General features: G+C 44.5%; 1 protein-coding gene across 2 annotated transcripts in view; it reads left to right on the forward strand.

The window, feature by feature from the left end:
• VSIG10 (V-set and immunoglobulin domain containing 10) overlaps window positions 1-22,799 on the forward strand; it is a 32,644-nt gene that overhangs the window by 3,070 nt on the left and 6,775 nt on the right. For both annotated transcript variants that reach the window (XM_036929433.2, XM_036929432.2), the window contains exons 2-5: window positions 3,648-3,929; window positions 11,910-12,212; window positions 13,843-14,103; window positions 20,212-20,505. In XM_036929433.2, the coding sequence (XP_036785328.2) occupies window positions 3,648-3,929; window positions 11,910-12,212; window positions 13,843-14,103; window positions 20,212-20,505 (1,140 nt within the window). The remainder of the gene's footprint in view (window positions 1-3,647; window positions 3,930-11,909; window positions 12,213-13,842; window positions 14,104-20,211; window positions 20,506-22,799) is intronic.

The following is a 22,799-nucleotide window of genomic DNA, read 5'->3' on the forward strand; positions in this document are numbered from 1 at the left end:
AATAATGAAATATATTATTTTAATTAAAATATATAAAATATAATTACTTTAACACTATTATATATTAATGTAATTAAAGTATTCTTTAATATATTTACAAGATTGTGCATTTATCACCACTAATTAATTCCAGAACATTTCCATCATCCCAAAAGGAATGTACCCTGTACTTGAGTATTTGCAGTCATTTTCCACTACTGCATCCTTGCCAAGAAGTCACTTCTCCCAGGTCTAGACAACTGCTAATCTTCCTATCTCCACAGATTTGCCTATTTTGGACATTTCATATAAATAGAATCACAGAAGATGTGGCCTTTAAAGACTGGCTTCTCTCACTTTGCATCATGTTTTCAAGATTCATCCATTTTGTAGCATGTAATTCCTTCCATTTTATGGCCAAGTAATATTTCCATTGTATGAACATGCCACTTTGTATCCATTCATCAATTGATGGGCACCTGTTTGTTTCCACCTTTTGGCTATTATGAATAATGCTGCTGTGAACATGCATGTAACCGTGTTTTTATTTCTCTTGGGTATACACCTAGGAGTGGAATTGCTGAGTCAGATGGTAATTTTAACCTTATGAGGAAATGCCAAACTGTTTTCCAGAGTAGCTGCACCATTTAAATATCTTGCCACCGATGTGTATGGGTTCTAATTTCTCTGCATCTTTGGCAACACTTGTTATTGTCTTTGATTTTAGCTGTTCTAGTGCCTGTGAAGTGGTAGGTAGGTATCTTATTGTGGTTTTGATTTGCATTTCCCTGTGACTGCAGATAAGCATCTTTTCGTGTGCTTATTGGCCTTCTGTATATCTTTTTGAAGAAGAGTCTACTCAAATTCTTTGCCCATTTTAACTTATTATTGTCTTTTTATTCTTGAGTTGTGGGAGTTCTTTATGTATTCTGGATACAGATCCCTTGTCAGGTATGGGATCTGCAAATATCTTCTTCCAGTCTGTGGATTGTCTGTTCATCTTTTTTTTTTTTTTTGGTATCATTAATCTACAATTACATGAGGAACATTATGTTTACTAGACTCCCCCCATCACCAAGTCCCCCCCACATACCCCCTTAAAGTCACTGTCTATCAGTGAAGTAAGATGCTATAAAATCACTACTTGTCTTCTCTGTGTTGAACAGCCCTCCCCGTGTCCCCCCACATTGTCTGCTAATAGTAATGCCACCCCTTTTTTACCCCCCCCCCCTTATCCCTCCCTTACCACCCCTCCTGCCCAGTCCCTTTCCCTTTGGTAACTGTTAGTCCATTCTTGGGTTCTGTGAGTCTACTGCTGTTTTGTTCCTTCAGTTTTTTTCTTGGTTCTTATACTCCACAGATGAGTAAAATCATTTGATACTTGTCTTTCTCAGCCTGGCTTATTTCACTGAGCATAATACCCTCTAGCTCCATCCATGTTGTTGCAAATGGTAGGATTTGTTTTCTTCTTATGGCTGAATAATATTCCATTGTGTATATGTACCACATCTTCTTTATCCATTCATCTACTGATGGACACTTAGGTTGCTTCTATTTCTTGGCTTTTCTTGTAAATAGTGCTGTGATAAACATAGGGGTGCATCTGTCTTTTTCAAACTGAGGCCCTTCATTCTTACGGTAAATTCCTAGGAGTGGAATTCCTGGGTCAAATGGTATTTCTATTTTGAGTTTTTTGAGGAACCTCCATACTGCTTTCCACAATGGTTGAACTAATTTACCCACCAGCAGTGTAGGAGGTGTCTGTTTATTTTTTGATGGTGTTCTTTGAAGCACAAAAGTTTTAAATTTTGATAAAATCCAATTCATCTATTTTTCTTCTGCTACTTGTGCTTTTGGTGTCATATCTAAGAAACCATTGCTTAGCCCAAAGTCAAAAAGATTTATTCTTTTGTTTTTAGCTAAGCATTTTATAGTTTTACCTTTTACATTTTGATCAATGGTCCATTTTGAGTCAATTTTTATATATGATGTGAGGAAAGAGGTTCAACCTCCTTCTTTTGCATGCAGATACCCAATTGTCCCAATACCATTGTTGACGGCAGTTTATTTTGTAATGAGCTGTCGTCTTTCACAAAACCCCAGGGCAGTCACAAACTTTGAAAACTTATGATGTGGTGGAATGAGAGCTGACTGGAGGATAGCAGGAAGTCTAATTCTAGTTCTGCACTGCTGCCTTCTCTCTGTTGGACTTTGGGCCAGCCTGCTTTCCTTCTCTGCATCACACTTTTCTCCTCTACTGAATGTGACAGCATGAGTTAAAAGACTCCTAACAACTTTCGCCCATTATTCCTGTGCCTGTGACCTCTTTTATCTAGGTGTTGATTGTGGAGGGGGCTGGAAAATTGTGGTAACTCCTCAGCAGAATGGGCTGTATTTGCTTCTTGTTACCTGGCGACAGTCTTTGCCAGCTCAGTTGCCCTTAGCACCTGTCAATCTTGAGCATCAGAAGGCTTGTTAAAGCACCTGGAGGGCTTGTTAAAGTGCAGTGCTACCTCCCACCCCCACCCCTAATTTCTGATTTAGATGTTCTGGGGTGGGACCTGATAATTCGCATTTCTAACAATGCTGCTGCTCCTGCTGATGTTGACTTTTGATCATTCAGTTCCCACTGCCTGTAAACCCCATTTTCACTTCTACCTGGCTAATTTCTACCTGTCCATCAGATCTCAGTGTGGCTTCCTGGAGGAAGCCTTCCCTGACACTCACCCCAGCTGGACTTAGGAGCCCCTTCTTCAAGGCCCTATCCTGGTATTTATCACACTGCATTGCAATTGCCAGTTTATTGTCTGTTTTTGGGGTCTCTGTTTTGCCAATCATTTTCTCCCCAGTGCTCAGCACAGGGCTTGACCAAAGTCACCCCTATGAGCGTGTTCTTGCACGGAGCTGCAAGATAGAGCTTTAACTCCAGATCATTTGGACCTGAGGTGGAGAGAAACAGCAGCAGGAAAGCAGGAGCAAAGCCAAACCCTTCTTTCCTTCCACCCCTTCTGGGTTTCTTGGCGAATAAAACCACCTGGGTTGTGTATCACTTATTTATTGCCACAATAATGCCACATAACAATCACAAAATGCCAATAAGTGCTTATTGCTCAAGGGTCTGGGTTAGTCAGCTCTGCTGATCTTGCCTGGGCTCACTTGTGCCTTCTGGGTGTTGACTGAGTGGCTGAAGGCTGATCCAGAATGGCCCCAGCTGGGACGATTGAAATCTGGGGGCTGCACCATAAAGTTTCACCCTTCCCCGGGGACCTAACCTGGGAATGTCCTCTAAGTGAGGGCAGAAGGTGAAAGTGAGCAAGCCCAATTACACAAGTGCTGTTTAAGCCTCTGCTTGCATCGCACTTGGCAACATCCCATTGGCTAAAGCAAGTCACATGGTGGGTCAGTCATAGTGGGCGGGCACTGCAGTGTCGAAGTGAAGGGCACGGATGGTAGGGGGAGGGGCACATTGGGGCTGTTTGCCATTGCGATCTGCCACAAGTTCATTAGCATCAATACTGGCCAATATTCCCAACAAGGTGGAGGCTCTGCATCTTAAAAACACACACCTGACTTAAAAAAAAAAAATCCTAATGCAGAGAGAGTGTGCAAAAAGGGAGGGTGTTCAGAGATCAAGAAAGGTAGTAATAGCCTGAGGTCTCCTTGTACAGGATTGGAGGCTGCCGTCGTTGGAGAGGTTCACGAGAATGTTACTCTGCACTGTGGCAACATCTCAGGACCGAGGGGGCTAGTGACCTGGTACCGGAATGACTCGGAGCCTGTCTTCCTCGTGTCCTCCAATTCCAGCCTCCCGCCAGCCGAGCCACGCTTCTCTCTGGTGAATACCAGCTCCCTGCACATCGGGGCGCTGAGCCTGCAGGATGCAGGGAACTACACCTGCCAGGAGGTCCTGAGCCAGACTCGGTGGTTCCCAGTGTGGCTGCAGGTGGCAAGTAAGTGGGGTGGGAGGTGACTGGGGCCAGGTGGTGAGGTGCCTGGAGCCTGGGACAAGAGCGGGGCTTTGGAGACAATGGCCTAGGTTTCATCCTGGGTTCTGTCACCTGCAAGCAGAGTGACCTTTTGCACCTGTATTTTCTCATCTGTAAAATGGGGATACAAAGAATTCTTGCCTCATAGAATTGATGGGAAGAATAGATACCAGTTTATTTATATAAAGGTCTGTAAATGGCTCCTGGCTTATTAGTTAGCAATTACTTTTAGCTTGTTGTTAATGTCATTCTGGCTGTTAATATCATTTTATTATGCAACAGTCAGGGTTTAACATAACTGAGTCAGACTGCCTGAGGCTGTGTCATCTTGAGTAAGTAGTTTAATATTTACAAGCTTCAGTTTTCCTTACTTATTAATTGGGAATAACGCATACCTTGTTAGATACAGTGTTCTTTACCATTGTGCTGAACACGGGGCTTGGCGTGAGCTACTGTTATATACTGCACTTTCCTTTAACAACCCATCTTACCTGTTGATAAACATGCATGAATTTAGACCAGGTGTTGGCAACCTATAGCCTATGGGCCATGTCTAGCCTGCTGCCTATTTTTGTTTGGCCTGAAAAGTACAAATATTTTTCACATTTTTAAGTGGTTGAAAAAAATTCAAAAGAATATTTGTGACATGTGAAAATTACATGAAATTCAAATTTCAGTGACCATAAATAAGGTTTTATCAGGACACAGCCACACTCATCTATTTACCTGTTATCTCTGACTGTCTTTGGTGCTACAATGGCAAAGGTGAGTGGCTGCAACACTGATCATATGGCCTGCAAAGTGTAAAATATGTACTCTTTAGCCCTTTACAAAGAAAGTTTGCTAGACACTGTTTTAGAGGGACATCTGTGTCCTATATCCAGACGATGTAGTTTAGAGAAATACACATGTGATTACTGTGTTCCCTAGTTTGCTCATCCATAAGATAAAGAATTTACCCATTCCTTTATTCATCATGTATTTATTGAAAGCCTGATGCCAGACACTGTTCTAGGCCGTGGACCACAGGCATGAATAGGCAGGTGCTGCCTGCTGAAATCCTAGTGGGGGAAGGTAGACAGCAAACAAGTAAATAATGCATCAGGCAATGTCAGACTGACAGAGGCTATGCAGAGAATTGAGATGAGATGTGATTCTCCAAAGCGCTTTAAACTAGGGAGTCTGAGAGAACCTTTTGGAGGGAACCTTTTGAGCTGAGCGATAGGTAGGAGCCAGTTGTGCAGAGGTGAGAGAGAGCAGTCTGGGCAGAACCACAGCCAGTGCGAGGTGGGTTGAGCACGGTGCGTGTACAGGTTGGGGGAAGGCAGGTGTTGGGGGAGCCACGTGCGAGGGTGCAGGACGTGTGATAGGGCAGGAAGGGCCTAGACCCAATGGGGCTGGGTAGGATTGGTGTTCTGGGCTGAATTGTGTCCCCTCAAAAGACACTTTGAAGTCCTAACCCCTGGTATCTGCGAATGCAACCTTACTGAGAACAGGGTCTTTGCAGATGTCACAGCGGTAAGATGAAGACATTAGGGTGGCCCTAATCCAAACTGACTGGCAGCCTCGTAAGAAGAGGGAAATGCATGCGATTACAGAGACACAGGGAGAACACAGTGTAATGACGGAGGCAGAGATGGGAGGGATTCCCCTGCGAGTTGAGGGACTGTCCTGGACTGATGGCTGACAGCAGGAGGCGGAGAACAGGCAGGCAAGAACTCTCTCTGAGATCCTTTGGAGGGAGCGCTACACTCCTGACACTGTGATTCCAGACTTCTGGCCTCTCCAGAGCTCTGAGAGTCAGATTCTATTGTTTAAGCCACCTACTTTGTGACCTTGTTAAGGCAGCCACAGGAAACGGATACACCTGGGAAGGAATTGGGATTTTATTCTGGGTGCAGGAGAAACTTAGGGAGCTTTAAGCAGAAGCTTTAAGGTGTGTTGGCAATATTGGAATTTTACATGGAGAGTATGTGGTCTCAAGAAGACTGATGAAATAAAAATCAGGAAGTCAAATGGAGGTACAGGGTGGCAGCCAGAACCAGGGGGCAGCAGTGGCTTTGGTGAAAATGCAGAGGTTTAGAAAGTGCTCTGGTGGTTGACCAGTAAGACTTGCTGGTGGACTGGAAGTAGGGGTTGAAGGAAAAGGAGACTCCTCAATTTTTGGATGGTCTCTAAGGTTTCCTCCAATTTCAAGTCTAAGGTTTCCTCCAATTTCAAGTCTTACAGAATCTGAATGCAGGGGTTTTGTGACTGGAGATACCATAGATGAATTTCTGAGTGGCCAGGAACGAATGTGGGTGTATCAAAAAATGTCACCCAGTTTGGCCTAGCTGTTTGGTCCCCACTGTGAGGGCAAGTGGCGGCATGCCTCCCTCACTCCAGCTGCCAGACGGTAGTTACTAGTTCCCTCGTGTCAGTCTCATCCGTAAATAGCTTCTCTGTTGACCTCAGAAGAGTAAGGCAGCATTACAACTTTTTAAAAAATCATTGCTCTCTAGTTTATGGTGACTTTCTCTGACACTGGTTTATTAATCGTTGGCTAAGTTTATCGGATAATGGATTAGTTTCGTTATTGCCCTGCAGAGGAGATAAATGCAAGACCTTCTTCTGAAGACCGAACTTACATTTAAAGAAACATCACTAAACTCGATGGTGCCTTAGGTTCCCTGAGTTTCTGTGGTGTGATTTGTATTATGGAAACTTCTTCATTTGGAAACCCTGACTGGTATAGGGTTTGTTTGTGAAAACAGGGCACAGACTGTCTTTGTTTGGGCTGCTATAACAGAAGTAACATAGGCAGGGTGGCTTAAATGACAAACATTTCTTTCCCCCAGATCTGGAGCCTGGGAAGCCCCAGGTGAAGGTGCTGGTGGACCCAGTGTCCGGGGTGCCCACTCCCTGGTTTGCAATGACGTCCTCTCCTTGTGTCCTCACATGGTGGCAAGCAGTGAGAGGAAGCAAGCTGTCTGGGGTGTCTCTCTGTATAGCGGTTTCTCCTTATAAGGGTACTGACCCCATTCATGAGGGCTCTAATCTCATGACTTAATCACCTCCCAGAGGCCCCATCTCCAATACCATCCTGCTGGGATTAGGTTTCCACATACATATTTTGGGGGATACGAACCTCCAGGCCATGGTACAGATGTCCTTTGGTTTCACATACACCAGGGCTCTCCTGAATCCCGTGCCTTGTACCCATTCTAGGAGACACCTCGACAAACACCAGACCCCTCCGGGATTCAGGGAGTCCTTTCTGATCCTCAAACAGTGGCTGAAGGGGAGGCCTTGACATCTTGTATTGGAACTTGCCCTCGTTTTTACATCGAAAATCTGAGAATATGGATCAGGCTTGATCCAACTGCTGTTTCTGGGAGGACAGTGTATTGCTGCGTGGCTGAAAGCATACACTCTGAGGTCCAGCTGGCTGGGTTCAAGTCCAAGGTCCTTGTGACCTTGGGGGTCACCTGAACTCCTGCAACCTTAGTTTTATCATCTGTGAAATCGGGGAAATTGTGGGCCCTAGGCCCAGGTGCGCTGCATGCATTCGTGAGATAAACGTGTGTAGCCCTCAGCACAGAGCTAGGCATGCAGGATGCACTTGGCCACCTTACCTCCATCACTGGGTAAGCAGGTGATGGGATTCCTATGGTACAAATACATCTCAAGTTCCCAGCAATCTGCTAGCATCTGAGCCTTTTGAACAAGATTTTCTGTGGATCAAGGACCCTGCATACCCAGATCTTGCTTTTCCCATTTTTTCACTCATGTGGTTGATAACAGTCTCTTAAAAAGAAAAGTTTAAAAACACTCTTAACGTGGCCTTGGAAGTCAGGGGAAAAACTGCAGGATGTGATAAGCTGTGATGTGTAAGTGAGCTTAAATGTGGGAATGGACAGAGACGCTGGAAACAAAAAGCCGGTTCTGGGAGGGCTGCTGCCTCTCCCACCTTCCTACCTGCTTATTCTAGGGAGTCAGGTTTTCCATAGGCCTGGGATGGTGTAATGTGTCTGGAATGAGCGCTACAACATGATTTTGTTACTCGTGTGTTTTCCTGAAGAAAGGCTGGAAGGATGGGAAGGTTAGCACAGACTCTAACACATTCCTCTAGACCTTGTGCTTCTTTCAAGAGCCTCTCTTACGCTGTGGGGAGCTGAGTGATCACACTAAAGATTAGCCCACGAAAGACCGCAGATTCAGTGCACACGGTGCCAGACTCCCCCGTGTCTGTTTCTCTCGGGCCAGGCAAATTGAGGGAGCGTTTGAGCTAGTTGGCACATGGACACTGAGGAAGCTGGTTTATATCAACCTCCAAGAGTCTCTTTGGACTTAGTTGGGGCTTGGGGGATGGGGCGTGCTCTGTCTAGCCGGTGATATGGCCGCCACTACAGACTTCCAGGAAAGGGAGTCTCAGGAAAGTCCCGTGTTTCCTGACTAATTGGGCACATCCGATTTGTTAGTGGTGGTGACTCTGTGCCTTACAACACCCTTACAACATAGGGTCCCAAGGAAAGGGACTGTTGGGCACACGGAAGAAAGATTGCTGGCTCCCATCAGAAGATGGGTGATCCTTGCCCAGAGGTTGATTAATTTGGGTCTTGCCAGGCTCGTGTGAAGCAGAGATGGGTGATTACAAGAGGCCTGAGACCTTTGGGTGCCAGCTTTCTGGACAGGACTGGCAGACTCTAGGGAGACCAGGAGGCCACAGGGTCACCACATTTGCCTCTGTGTTCAGTCCCCAACAGTGATGTCAAAAGTGTAAGTTTTCCCAAAAATCTTATCCTACTCTAGAACTATAGGTATGTCCACTGACTGGCAGAGACTACCGGGTATATTCGTAGGTCATTTTCAAATAAAAATGCTCCTTTGAAGAGTAAATGCCTGAAGGTAACTTTTCATACTGGCAAGGAACCCAGGACACGGAGATGGGCACCTCCCATTTTGTGGGTCCCTGCGATATAAATTAACCCTCTGAGACCCTTGACTGGCTAGCCTGTAGTTAGGATGGGGAAGGAAAGAAGTGAGTTCCTATGTCAAGATAACAGCAGCAAAGAGGAAGTCAGCAGCAGGAGTAGATTGTTCTAGAACCGGAGTCAAACTTTTTCTGTAAAGGGCCAGGTGGTAAATATTTTGGACTTTATGGTCCAAAGGGTAAAATCAAGGATATTCTGTAACTATTTATATAACCAGACAGAATACAAATTTCCACATTTTTAACTGGCAAAATTCAACATACAATAATCGTAGAGTACTTTCCTTATAGAACAGTGTAGTGAGAAGAATGGAATTCTCTTTCAGAGAGGGGCTAACATTGCACATAATTGGGGTTCAAAGTTAGTGTTCTCGATTGTAAATGTTCATTTGTAAAAACCATTCTTAGGTTTTTGTGAGCTGTAAATAGATGTCTGTGGGCTGTAAAACTAGGCCATTGTTAGCCAATGCCTGTTCTTGAATCAATCTGCAAGTATACTACTGATAATAATGCTGGGTAACATTTATGGAACATTGACCACATGTCGGACACCAGGGTGAGTGTTCTGCTTGTGTTTTCTCATTGGTCTTTCAGTCACCCAGTGGTAGAAGTTACTGCTATTCTTTTTATTGTAAAGAAAGGACAGTAAAGTGAGGATGAGACAAACGGGCAGTTGCCCAGGGTTGTCCATCTATACATGGCTGTAGGACTTACAGCCCAGGTCTGTCTGAATTCAGAGTACAAGCTCACAACCACTAGGCCAAGGCATCCGTCCAGGAAAGCCAGGAACTGAAACTGGCAGTGACCAAGGGCTTAATATGATCCTGAACCTTTGTAACCACTCTCTCTCTCTTTTTTTTTTTTTTAACTGTTTTGCTATTTTATTTTTGTTTCCTCCCTCATCTGTCTTTCTGAGTGATTGCCATTGTCACCCTGCAAGTAAAAAGGGCTGGTGGCTTCTGTTTAGGAGTATCAAAGGGGTGGAGATGGAGAGAAAGGTGGAAGGGAAGGAAATGGGTGCCTCCTTCTTTGTAGGAAGTTAGGCTAGGGGAAGAGCCCCAGGGAATCAAGAAGAGGGTGCCAACTTTAATTAAGAAAGCAGACTTAACCCAAGGGGATTAAAGATGAGCTGTAACCTTTGAACATTTAATTCGAGGCCCTTCGGGTTCTCTTATTTGGTTTTGTTTTAACCCTTCTCATCCATTCCCTGTATGCAACCTCACTTCTTGCTGAGATTTGTGCTGGTCTAAAGCCCCTCCAGCCAGTTTCTAGGGTTGCACACTGTCCATTTCAGCTCACTGTGACCCCTCCAGACCACAGTTTGGAAGATGCAGGCTGTCTGATCTAAACAGTCCCTTGGCTGGCTGGGGCGCTGGCCATCAGTACCACAGAAAAACTCTGTACTCGATTGGGTGCTTGCCAACTGCGGGCACACCCTGTGACCTGCTGGCCCGCATACCTAACAACTAGCCAGCAACGGTGAATGGGACCTCACATACCACACACAGTATAATATTTTCTGCAGATCCTCTACGGGAGGTAACATGAGTCCAGCAGATCATTCAACTATTAGGAACCAGCCCCAACTTGACAAGCGTATTGTCAAGAATATTGCTCTCAGAAACCCAAAATGTCTGTAGCTATACAATGGCTTCAGACCTAGGTGAAGTCAGTACTGTGCTTTGAGGGGCTCTGGGAAAGCCTTTTCCTCTCCCAGAAAATTTCTGCTCAGAATTCTGTAGTCACAGATTTATTCTTTTTAGTCAAGTGTCCTGGATTCATCTAAAAAAGGAGGACTCTCGGAGGCAACACACTAAATGACTTTAGTATAAATAGGTGTTAGATGTTTGCTTTTCATTCAGGGAGTTGCAGCATCTTGGGTGCACTGGGTTCCAACAATGGGAGGGCATTTCTGGGGATAACAGGAAGTTCAGAAATGGGAGGGGTACCAAGGTAAGACCTAGCGTTCATCAGGTGCTCCCAGCATGCCAGGTGCTGTTCTGAGAGCTCTGCTATACTGACTCATTGATTTCTCACAACCCCCTCCACTTCCCATTTTACAGATATGGAAATGGAGACTAAGAGAGAATAAGTAATTTGCTTAAAAATGCGTAACTAGTAAGTAGAGTCCAAAGTTGGGACAGGAACCAATGTTTTTTGTCTTTCAGTGTGAAATTGTGCTGGGGGTCTCCAAGACCCACCCCTGGGTTCAGTGATTCTCGAGGAGAACTCAAGGGCTCAGCATGTAGTGTGACCTGTTACAGCAAAAGGATCCAAAGCAAAAATGAGCAAAGGGAAAAGGCCTGTGAGGTGGAGGCCAGGGAAACAGGAGCAAGCCTCCAAGAGTCTTCCCCCAGAGGGATGCAGTTGCTCCAGCAACGAGCTGTAGCCACACATGTGAGATGTCCTCCGCCAGGGACGCTCATTCGAGACTCAGTAAAACCTGGGTTTTTATTGGGAACCCGTCACATGTCCTCTGCCTTGCACCTATCAAAACTCCAGACTCTCAGAAGGAAAGCAGGTGTTCGGCATAAGCTACACTGTTGTGCAAACAGTGTAAGCCCAGTGAGCCCCACTCTTATCAGTTCTGGGAATGGTGGGGACCCTTCTGAGATCTGCGCTCTCAGCTGCCAGCTACGGCCAACCTTGAAAGAAGGCTCTCCTAAGGAAAGCAGACCGAGGCCAGCCATGTTAACTCTTTAACGCATAGATACTCTTCCCACTTGCCAGTGTTTTTGAAAAGGAGTAGTGTGCATTTTTCCTTTTCTGTAAGAATTGATCACCCGGCTAAATCTCACAGAATGACTCAGGATTAAATGAGGGAGTGAGTAAGGGCATAGCATTTGTCACACAGTAAATATTCAATAAGTATCATCCTCATTGGCTGCTTCCTGATCACTTATGGGTCTTTAGAGCTGGTAAGAGGCTCAAATGAACTGTTAAGCCTTCCCTATGCCCTATGTCATTCCCAGGTGGCCCGTACCAGGTTGAGGTCCACATCTCCACCTCTGGCACGCTGCCAAATGGCACCCTGTACGCAGCCAAAGGCTCCGAGGTGAACTTCAACTGTAGTAGCAGCTCTTGGCCTCCACCCGTGGTGGAGTGGTGGTTCCAGGCTCCCGATTCCAGCATCGAGCCCTTTGGAAACAACCTGACAGTCAGCTGCTTCACTCTGCTACTGATGTCGCAAAACCTGCAAGGGAACTACACCTGTCTGGCCAAGAATGTGCTCAGCGGGAGACATCGACAGGTGACCACAGAGCTCCTGGTCTACTGTGCGTAAGCAGCACTCCCCTCCCCCACTTCTTGACCCTTCGCAGACTGTGTGTGTGCTTCTGCCTTTGTCTGTAAAGGGATGCCCACTGCGCAGGTCCTAACATGCCTCTGTGGCTCCCTTACACACACTTACACACCCAAGAGCTGTGTGTCAGAGAGGAAGCCACCTCTCCTAGAAGCTTGTTAAGTAAGGGTGCAGGAGAGTCCCTGTGAGCCACAGAGGGAAATTAGTCATAGCTTAATGCTTTCTTTTTTTTTTAAATTGGGATGAAAGTACATAACGTTAACCATTTAAAAATGTGCAACACAGTGGCATTTAGTACATTCACATGTTGTGCAACCATCACCTCTATCTAGTTCTATTTTCAGCACCCCAAGTAGAAATCTGTACCCATAAGCAATCACTTCCATACCATCTTCCCCAGCCCCTGGTTTTCAAGGTTCACTCAGGTTGTAGCGCATATAGCAGTGCTTCATTCCTTTTTATAGCTGAGCAATATCTCTTCATATGGACAGACCACAGTTCGGTTACCCGTCCATCTGTGGATAGTGGATAACAGATAACATCATTCACTCTGTCCATGAACATGGGCCTCTAGCACTGCTGAGAACCAGCAGTTCCTGACCCTGTATTTGGGGGTAAGGACACAACAACCACATGTGCGTCCACACGGATTCCTTGGACAAGGCCCACCGTAGACCTGCAGAGCGTACCCTAGTCAGTGCTGACGGAAGGGAACGTCCCAACAGCAAGTTCGTGGGCAGGATACTGACATGTCACCTCATTCATATGCTGCTCAGAGCCTTCCTAAGTCTGTATTTTCTCTGTCCTAAGTGACATTTATTGTAAATAAAGTCATACATGTTTGTCGTAGGAAACAAAATGAGGATAAAGAAGAAAAATTCACGTATATTCTGACCATCATTTTGGCATATTGCCAGTACTTTTCCTATAGTTGCCACATATTTGCTCATCCCATATGTAAGATCTAAATTTATTTCTATTTATGTGTATTACATAAAATGTAACACACATAGTATACATACTATACATAGTATACATATATAGTATGAATTTTTGTATTTAGTTTTTATCACATATATTACACTGAATTTACAGGTTTGTAACCTGTTAAATTTCTATGTGTGTTTTAGTAATATATGTACAGAGTAAGGAGAAAGTATATGCCAGTGTTGGGGATGAATACGTCCCCCTCCCGCCTGTAACTCCTAGGGACAAGCGCTATCCTGGAGAACTTGCTGTGGCGGTGGAAATATTCCGACACCATTGCCGCTTACCTTGTGTGGTTACTGAGGACTTGAAATATGGGAAGTGTGATGGTGGAACTAAATTTGTGATTTAATTTTATTTAATTAACTTAAATTTAAATAGTTGCATGTGGCTAGTGAGAAATGCAAAGATGAATGAGGACATCCCCATCCTTGGAGATTTAACACCCAGCAGAGGGCACCTGACTATTGTCTGGCACTAATTTGTGTGAGGGCTATTTCAAGGCACGCTGCGTGGGGCTGACGGTTCTCTGGTACCCTGGCTCTGTAATGCTTGGAGCTGGTGGATGGCTGACGTTAGAGTCTGGGAGTAAGCCCAGGTCCTCTGGTGTTCTGCAGCTCCCCCTCCATCAGCCCCTCAGTGCTGGGCGGAGATGTCACCAGGACTGCTGATGCTGCAGCTCACCTGCCGCTGGGATGGGGGATACCCAGACCCAGACTTCCTGTGGACGGAAGAGCCAGGAGGTGTGGTCATGGGGACGTCAAAGCTGGGGGTGGAGATGCTGAACCAGTCCCAGCTGTTGGATGGCAAGAAGTTCAGATGTGTTGGGAGCCACATAGTGGGGCCGGAGTCAGGAGCCAGCTGTGTGGTACAGATCGGTGAGTCTGACTTGCCTTATCCTGGGGTTGGGGTCCACCTACCTTCCTTTCTTTTAGGAGAAACATTTGAAAGAAGGTCTGGGAAAGAAATCCCAGGGTGTCAGAGTGAACTGAATTCCTTCCATTTCTTCCTCTCTTTTGCTTTATGTTTCCTTCCTTTCAAACTAAAGATACTTTAACCAAGCTTTTTGGTCCCAATCTGAGCTGTTTTTCATTTGACAAATAATAATCAAGCACCTGCCGTGTACCAGGCGCAGTTTCTAGGTACTTAAGATGGAGCAGTAAACAAGATGGACATGGTCCATTTATTAATCTCCTGTCATGTAACAAATTACCCCCAAACGTAATGGCTTAAAACAACAAATCACTTATTATTTCATGATTTCTGTGGGCCAGAAATTCAGACAGTGGGGATGGTGTGCTTCAGCTTCACAGCGTCTGGGGTCTCTGCTCCAAGACTTGCTTGGGAAGGCTGAAATCATCTGAAGAACCCGCTTCAGAGGTGCTCACTCACACGCCTGGCCGGCTGCCTCCTCTCTGTGCGGGGTCCCCACAGGGCTCCCGAGCGTGCTCCCAATGGGGCCCCAGGAGAAGTGACGCAAGAGGCCATGAGCCAGGCAGATGTGTCCTTTTTATGACCAAGCTTCAGGAGTCACACGGCATCCCTTATGCCACATTACCTTCATTCGAAGTGAGTCACTCAGTCTGGCCTCACTTTCAGGGGGAGTGGGCAGAATTTGTGTCAGAGAATTTCTGGACATATTTTTAAAACCACGGCTCTTCCTCTTTCACAGAGCTTAAATTCTTCTGGGTGGGATGGATGAGAGGAAGACAAGAAGTCCATAATAAAAGAGGATAATAAAATGGAATGTGTAAAAGAGAGTCTCTTAGGGGAAGAGGCCACTGTTCCTAGGGTGGCAGGGGGGCCCCTTGTGACGGTAACATTTTGAGCTGAGACCTAAGGAGGAGAAGGAGCTGGCCAGGTGAAGATCTGTGGGCTGAGCATTCATGGCAGAGGGAACAGCAGATGTGAAGGCCCTGAGGTGGAAACCTTTCTGGCATTTGGGACCAAGAGGCAGCCAGGGTAGCCAGAGCATTGTGTGTGAGGTACCCATGAGGCTAGGCAGGGGTCGTGGGTTGAGTTGTGTACCCCCAGAAAGATATGTTCAAGTCGTACCCCTGGGTACCTCGATGTGACCATATTTGGGATAAGGGTCTTCGCAGATGTGATTAAGATGAGATCATACTGGCTTAGGGTGGGCTCTATTCCAATGACTGGTATCCTTAAAAGAAGAGGGAAATGTGGACAGAGACACAGGGAGAATGCCATGTGATGACAAAGGTAGAAACTGTAGTGATGCATCTACAAGCCAAGGAATGCCCGTTGATTGTTGGCGACCACATGAAGCCAAGGGAGGCATAGGATGGCTTCTCTCTGGGAGCCTCCAGAGGTCTCAGGCCAGCTGACACCTTGATTTCTGACTTCTGGCTTTCTGAACTGTGAGTAAGTGTCTGTTGTTTAAAGCCACCCAGCGTGTGGTACTTTGTCACCGTTTTTTGTGGTTTTTTTTGTATATTTACAATGTTATACTACCATCACCACCATCTAATTTCAGAGCATTTCCATCAACCTACAAAGAAACCCTGTACCTACCAGCAATCACTCCCTTTAGAAACACTGAGAGTACTTATTTCCTAGTATTTTCACTGACACTGTTATCATTAAGTTTTTAGATTTTTCTTACGTGTTCATTAAGATATGGTATAATTGTCATATTTTGGGTTTCGTTGATCCAAGCAGGGTTGATAATTTTCATATGTCTGTTGGCCCTTTGTATGTCATCTGTGAATTATCTGTTCATATCCTGTCCATTTTTCTATTGAGTTGTTCATCTTACTATTCCAGAAGAGTACTTTGTCAGTTAATTTTAATTGTCAGTTGATTTCATAGAACTGCCAGGCATGTTAGTGATATTTTTCTGGCATATTTTGCTGCGAAGCTACATTTGTGGCATTTCTGCTGGTGATGAGCAGTTTCTAATTTTGAAGGGGTTACCTCTGTCACTCTTGTTCTTTTAGGTTTCTTTGCTAAGGAGGTTTTCTCCTGTTGTCTGATTATTAACATGTTACTTGTAATCCTCGTAATAACCTACAAATTAGACAGGAGGATTCGTGAGTTGCAGATGCTGACATTGTGTGAACTCACTGGGATCACCCAGCTTCTAAGTGATGGAGGCCAGCACTCAGCCCAGGCTGGTCTGGCTCCGGAGGACCCCCTTCTGCACCTAACCCAGCAAGTCTTTTTGTGTACAAGTTAGGTACTCAGCATGGTGCCAGGTACTGTGGCGGAATACAGAGTCCTTGTCTATAAAGGACTTGAAATTTACCTGGAGATAGAAGCCTGCCTGACGAAGGTGAATCAGGGAAACAGCAGTACCACAGTAATAGTGACTTGAACATTTATTGAGTGTAAACAACGCTGTTTTCCATGCAGTATCTTACTTAGTCCTCACAAATCACCCTATGAACTGGGTGCCCGTGTTATCCCCATGTGTCCCTGGGGGCTGCTGTAACAAAGGACAAGCTTGGTGGCTTAAAACAACAGACATTTGTTCTCACAGTCCTAGAGCCTAGACGTTTGAAATCAAGGTGTGGGCAGGGTCACGCTTGTGTCGAAGGCTCCAGGGAGAACCCTTGCTCGCCTCTCCAGCTTCTGCTGGTGCCAAGTGTCCCTTGGCTCGTGGCTGCACCCCATTCCATTCTCTGCCTCTGCCTTCATGTGGCCTTCTTCTCGGTGTGTGTCTCTATGTGTCCCCTTCTCTTCTTGTAAGACACCAGTCATTGGATTTAGGGCCCACCCTAAGCCCAGGATGATGTCATCTTGGGATCTTTACTGATTACATCTGCACAGACCACATTTCCCAATAAGTCCACCTGGGGTTCCAGGTGGACCTGAATTCTGGGAGGGCGCTGGTCCACCCACTGCAATCCATTCTATGGATGATGAAACACGGACTCGTGCAGGAAAGCAGGACACACATCCAGAGTGGTGTGTAATGAAGACTCCCAAAGTGTGTTTTGGAGTCCCAAGAAGTGGTAAACAGTCACTGAGAGGGGGAAAATGGAGAGGTAGCTGACAAGTTTTGTGTTATTTTTCTCCCAATGTTTTGTTTGTTTTGCAGATCTTGCCTAAGTTATCATTCCTGTGGCCCCTGAAACGTGGCCAATCATTTGAATATAAATATGTACTTAGGATTAAGAAATGTGTCTGGAGAAGGGAGCTGACTGGAAGTTTTTCCAATCCCAGGCATATGAGAAGCAGGCACAGGAGCTGTAACCTTCCTGACTCTGACATTGTCCATTTCTCCTTTATCCCATGGGAAGAGCCCAGCACTTCTCAATGTACATGCAAGGCACCTGGGGTCTGGTTAAAGGCAGGGTTTGACTCTTATGATTGGGGTGGGCCTGAGACTGCATTTCTAACCTGCTTCTAGGAAGTGCTGATGTTGCTGGTCCGAGGACCACACTGTGAGTAGCAACGCCCTTGGGAGGGAGCGGGGCATCTCTGCATCCTCTCTCTTGGGAGGACTAGTAAATCTTGGAAGGTAGTGTGAATATCCACCTGAGGAATGCAAAAGAACAAAATGATGAGAAGTGATATTTTTGGGGATTCCTGCTGCCCAGATCTCTATCTCTCTCTTTTTTATTAAGGTATCATTGATACACAGTCTTATGAAGGTTTCACATGAGCAACACTGTGGTTATTACATTCACCCATATTATTAAGTCCCCCCAACACACCCCATTGCAGTCACTGTCTATCAGTGTAGTAAGATGCTATAGAGTCACTACCTCTCTTCTCTGTGCTACAATGCCTTCCCTGTGAGCCCCTACATTATGTGTGCTAATCATAATGCCCCTTAATCCCCTTCTCCCTCCCTCCCCACCCATCCTCCCCATCCCCTTCACTTTGGTAACCACTAGTCCCTTCTGGGAGTCTGCTGTTGTTTTGTTTCTTCAGTTTTGCTTCATTGTTATACTCCATAAATGAGTGAAATCATTTGATACTTGTCTTTCTCCACCTGGCTTATTTCACTGAGCATAATACCTTCTAGCTCCATCCATGTTGTTGCAAATGGTAGGATTTATTTTCTTCTTATGGCAAAATAGTATTCCATTGTGTATATGTACCACATCTTCCTTATCCCCAGATCTCTCTTTAAATGGCTTGTAAGTCCCTAAACTGATGGAGTCAACTCTGCTGTTGTGGTAAGCTGCACATTAGCCAACCCCTTATGTGAAGGCACTGGTGTTGTCCACCTCTTGCAGATTTCTGAGGGCCCTGCATCATCCCTCCCAACCCTAACCCAAGTCCACCCCTGCACACAGCATCCTCTTAAGTGAAACTCTGCATTTATAGGTACCACACTAGGTAGATGGGTGACTCAGCTTTTTGAGGGTGAATGCTGTGTTTGATGAAAGTGTATTTATGTACATGATCTTCATTGGGTAGGTGGGTGCACCAGGGGGATTGATTGCTTTGCTTTTAATAAAGGATGGGGGTCATTTCTCAGGCTTTGGTTTGGGGGCCCCAAAATACAAAAATTCTGATGAGGTTTGTCATAGCTGCTGGCTTTGTGACCCCAAAGGAAATTCAGGTTAACCACAGAAAGAGGAAGGTACAATTTAGCAACACAGGGGAGACTGATAATTAATCCAAAAAGGGGTACAACATGTGTTTTCTGAGCAAAAAGAGGTTTGGGGATTCTCTTTTGTTGACCTGATTTTAAGAGAGAGGCTTTGGGGCTGTTATACCCACCTTCCTCCCCGACTTCCCTTCCCCAAGGTGCCAGCAGTGAAACCCTAGATTCTCTCTTGGAACAACTGCCAAGGGAAGATGTGTAGTTTCACTCTCCCCGAGAGGAACCCAACATGCCAATCTGTCTTTCAGCTGCTGAAAGTATGGATTTAATAAACCCCCCAAGAGGAATTCTCCCACAAGGGTGCACATTTTGGGAAAAGACTTCTTGTCTACAGAAAACAAATGGATTGCCATGGTAGATGTTACAGCTCCCCGTGTTTGCTCAAATCAGACACCGAGGTTACAGGGATGCCATGTTCTGAGTTTTCTAGGGTAGATCTGTGGTAGATGCAAAGATTCCCACATCTAAATCTCCAGAACCCTGAAAATATATTACAAAAGGCACTTTTATGTCAAAAGGCACTTTGCAGATGTAATTAAGGACTTTGAGATCGGGAGGTTATTCTGGATTGCCTGGATGGGCCCAGTGTCATCTCAAGGTCCTTATAAAAGGGAGGCAGGAGAGTCAGAGCCAGTAGCAGGAGATGTGATGACAGATGCAAGAGGTTTGAGAGATGCAAGGAAGGAACCATGAGCCAAACAATGCAGAGGGGTTTGGGAAGCTGCCAAAGGAAATGGATTCTCCTCCAGAGCCTCTGTAGGGAGCTAGCTCTGCCAACACCTTGATTTTAGCTCCATAGCGTCATCTTGGGCTTCTGGTCTCCAGATCTGTAAAAGGATAAATTCATGTTGTTTTAAGCCACTAAGTGTGTAACATAGTGTTACAGCAGCAAACAGAAACTAATACAGCTGCTTTATTGTCCCATTGAACACCCTTGTCAGACTGTGTGCGCATTTTCATATGAGCAATGTAATTATACACAGAAGTAAGGAATGTGGACTACAAGCCCAACTACCTGGATTCCAATCTTACAGGATGAGTTAGCAACTCACCCTGGTTTTCCCAAGACTTTCCCAGTTTTAGCACTAAAAGCCCCGTGTCCCAAGAAACCCTTATTTAGTGTGTGATGTTGAGCAAATTACCTAACTTTCTCTAGGCTTCAGTTTCTTCTGCAAAATGGGGATACTGACAGGGTTGTTGCGAGAGCTAATTGGGTTAACAGTGTAACTGCCAAGCCCATAGTATATGCTCAATAAATGTTAGCTTCTCTTATTATATGAGACCAAGTATGATATGGAAATCCCTGGGGTTGCTTTGTTAGGAAAGAAATAATCTTGAAACTTTTAGGCCATATCTTGAATCTCCATGAATATTTGTCTTTTCTTTACCTTCTTCCTATTATCAGGGAGCCCCTCCCTTCTCTCTGAGCCCATGAAGACTTGCTTCGTTGGGGGCAATGTAACACTCACCTGTCAAGTGTCTGGGGCATACCCCCCTGCCAAGGTCCTGTGGCTGAGGAACCTCACCCAGCCGGAATTGGTCATCCAGCCCAGTGGCCACTATCTCATCACCCAGAATGGCCAGAGCTCCACCCTCACCATCTGCAACTGTTCCCAGGACCTGGATAAGGGCTATTACGTCTGCCGGGCTGAGAACCCCCTGGGGGTGAGGGAAGTGGACATCTGGCTGAGTGTGGAAGGTGAGTGGTGGCAGTGGCCCCAGAGAAGGAAGGCTGAGAGCTTCAGAAGACCTGGCACAGCAGGGGACAGCTTGGTGCTTCCCTACATGTAGGTCGCTGCCATCTGAGAGGAGGCCTGTCTGCTTGCCTATGACTTAAGGTAGATGCAAAAATTATTATTCAGTCCTAAATCTCTAATATATACATAGGGATTTAAAAAAATGTTATGTCCCAGAGACTATGAGAAACACATGTAAATATAAAATATAGTTGAAATAAAAATATATATTTGTAAATAATAGCAAAATGAACACCTAGGAAACTACCATCCCACTTAAAATAACAGACCAGTGCCAACACGGCTGAAGTTACTATAGGTAGTGTGGCCAGACTTAGGAAACAACAAACTACCAAAACAAAACAAAAACAAACCAGGATACCCACTTATATTTGTATTTCAGAAAAACAAAGGATGTTTTTAGTGTGTGTCCAAATATTTCATGGAACATACTTATTCTAAGTTTGTTACTTATCTGAAATCCCAAATTTAAGTGGGCGGAATGTATTTTATTGGCAACCCTACCTGTGGGGCCGCCTCCAGTCTCATCCTGGGCCTCCTGAAAAAGGTAACCACTGTCTTGAATATCGTGTTTTATTTAAGAAAAAATTCACTTCATATGTACACGTTTCTAAATAATACATTGCTTATTTTTATTTGCTTTTGAGCTTCAAAAAACCATATAAATGTAGACCCACTTTTGGGATTTGCTTTTTTCACCCCACATTTTGTTTCTAGGGTCTATTCATGCCAATGTATCTAATTATACTTCACACCTCTTTACCACTGTATAATTTTCCATTGTGTTACTGTTCCACTACTAAGATATTTACTTTCTTGCTGATGAGCTTTTGTTTCTGATTTTTTGTTGTGACAAAACAATGCTATGAAATTCTTTACCCAGCTCCTGGTGTACAGATACGATAGGTCCCTAGGCAAATATTTCTCTATGATACATACAAGGAATAAAAATGAAGGTTTAGAGGGCGTGCATGTTTTTAGCTTTCTGGGGTAACACCAAATTATCAGAGTGGTTTTACCAGTTTCCATTCTCAGTAGCAGTATATGAGTGTCAAGTAGTTCAGATTCTTCTTGTAGGCTTTGTGATTTTTGCCCATCCAGGGTGTAAAATGGAATCTTACTATGGTTCTAATTTGACTTTTTCTGGTTACTAAGAAGATTGAGCATTATTTCAAATGTTTGCTATTTGTGTTTCTTCTTAGAAATACATATCTGTGTCTTTTGACAGTTCCCCTTTTCTTATAGATATGTAGAATTTTTTAGAAATTCTGCATATTAATTCCTTGTGAGTTTTATGTGTTACAAGTATGTCATTTCAGTTTGCCGTTTGTCTTTTTTTGCTTTCTTTATGGTATCCTTTGATTAGCATTCTTATGTTAAGGTAGTTGATTTTATGAATCTTTTATCATTAGTAGTTTTTATGTTGTAAGAAATCCTTATCTATTACATGGTCACAAAGATATTATCCTATATTCTAAAAATTTTAACGTTTTTTGCTTCACAGTTAAATCTTTAATCCATTTTTGTGAATGGCATGAGGTAGGGATCAGGTTCCCTCCACACCCTCCACCTCCCAAATTTGTATAACCATTTGTTCCAGCACAATTTCTAAAATAGTTCCTCTTTACCCACTCATCTGTCAATTATCAAGTTTCCTAAAGTGTAGGGGCCTGTTCTTGGAGTCTCTGCTTTGTTCTAATGATCACTGTTTATTGCAACACCAATAACTCACACTCTTAATTACTGAGGCCTTATAAACAGAGTCATTTTTTTTTTTTTTTGGTTGAGATTTTGTGCCTCTTTATCCCCTTTACCTGTTTCACCCACCCACCCCAGCCACTGCCCCCTGGCAACCACCATTCCCTTCTCAGTCTCCATGAGTCTATTGCTATTTTGTTAGTTAATTTTGTTTTGTTTTCAGATTCCACATAAAAGTGAAATCATATATTTGTCTTTCTCTGCCTGGTTTATTTCACTTAGCATAAAACCATCCAGGTCCATCTATGGTGTGGCAAATGGCAAAGTTTCTTTTTTTTTTTTTTTTGAGAGGGCATCTCTCATATTTACTGATCAAATAGTTGTTAACAACAATAGAATTCTGTATAGGGGAGTCAATGCTCAATGCATAATCATTAATCCACCCCAAGCCTAATTCTCGTCAGTCTCCAGTCTTCTGAAGCATAATGAACAAATTCTCAAAGTTTCTTTTTTATGGCTGAATAATATTCCAGTGTGT

This window comes from Manis pentadactyla, chromosome 14 (genome assembly GCF_030020395.1).
Source record: "Manis pentadactyla isolate mManPen7 chromosome 14, mManPen7.hap1, whole genome shotgun sequence".
NCBI lineage: Eukaryota > Metazoa > Chordata > Mammalia > Pholidota > Manidae > Manis > Manis pentadactyla.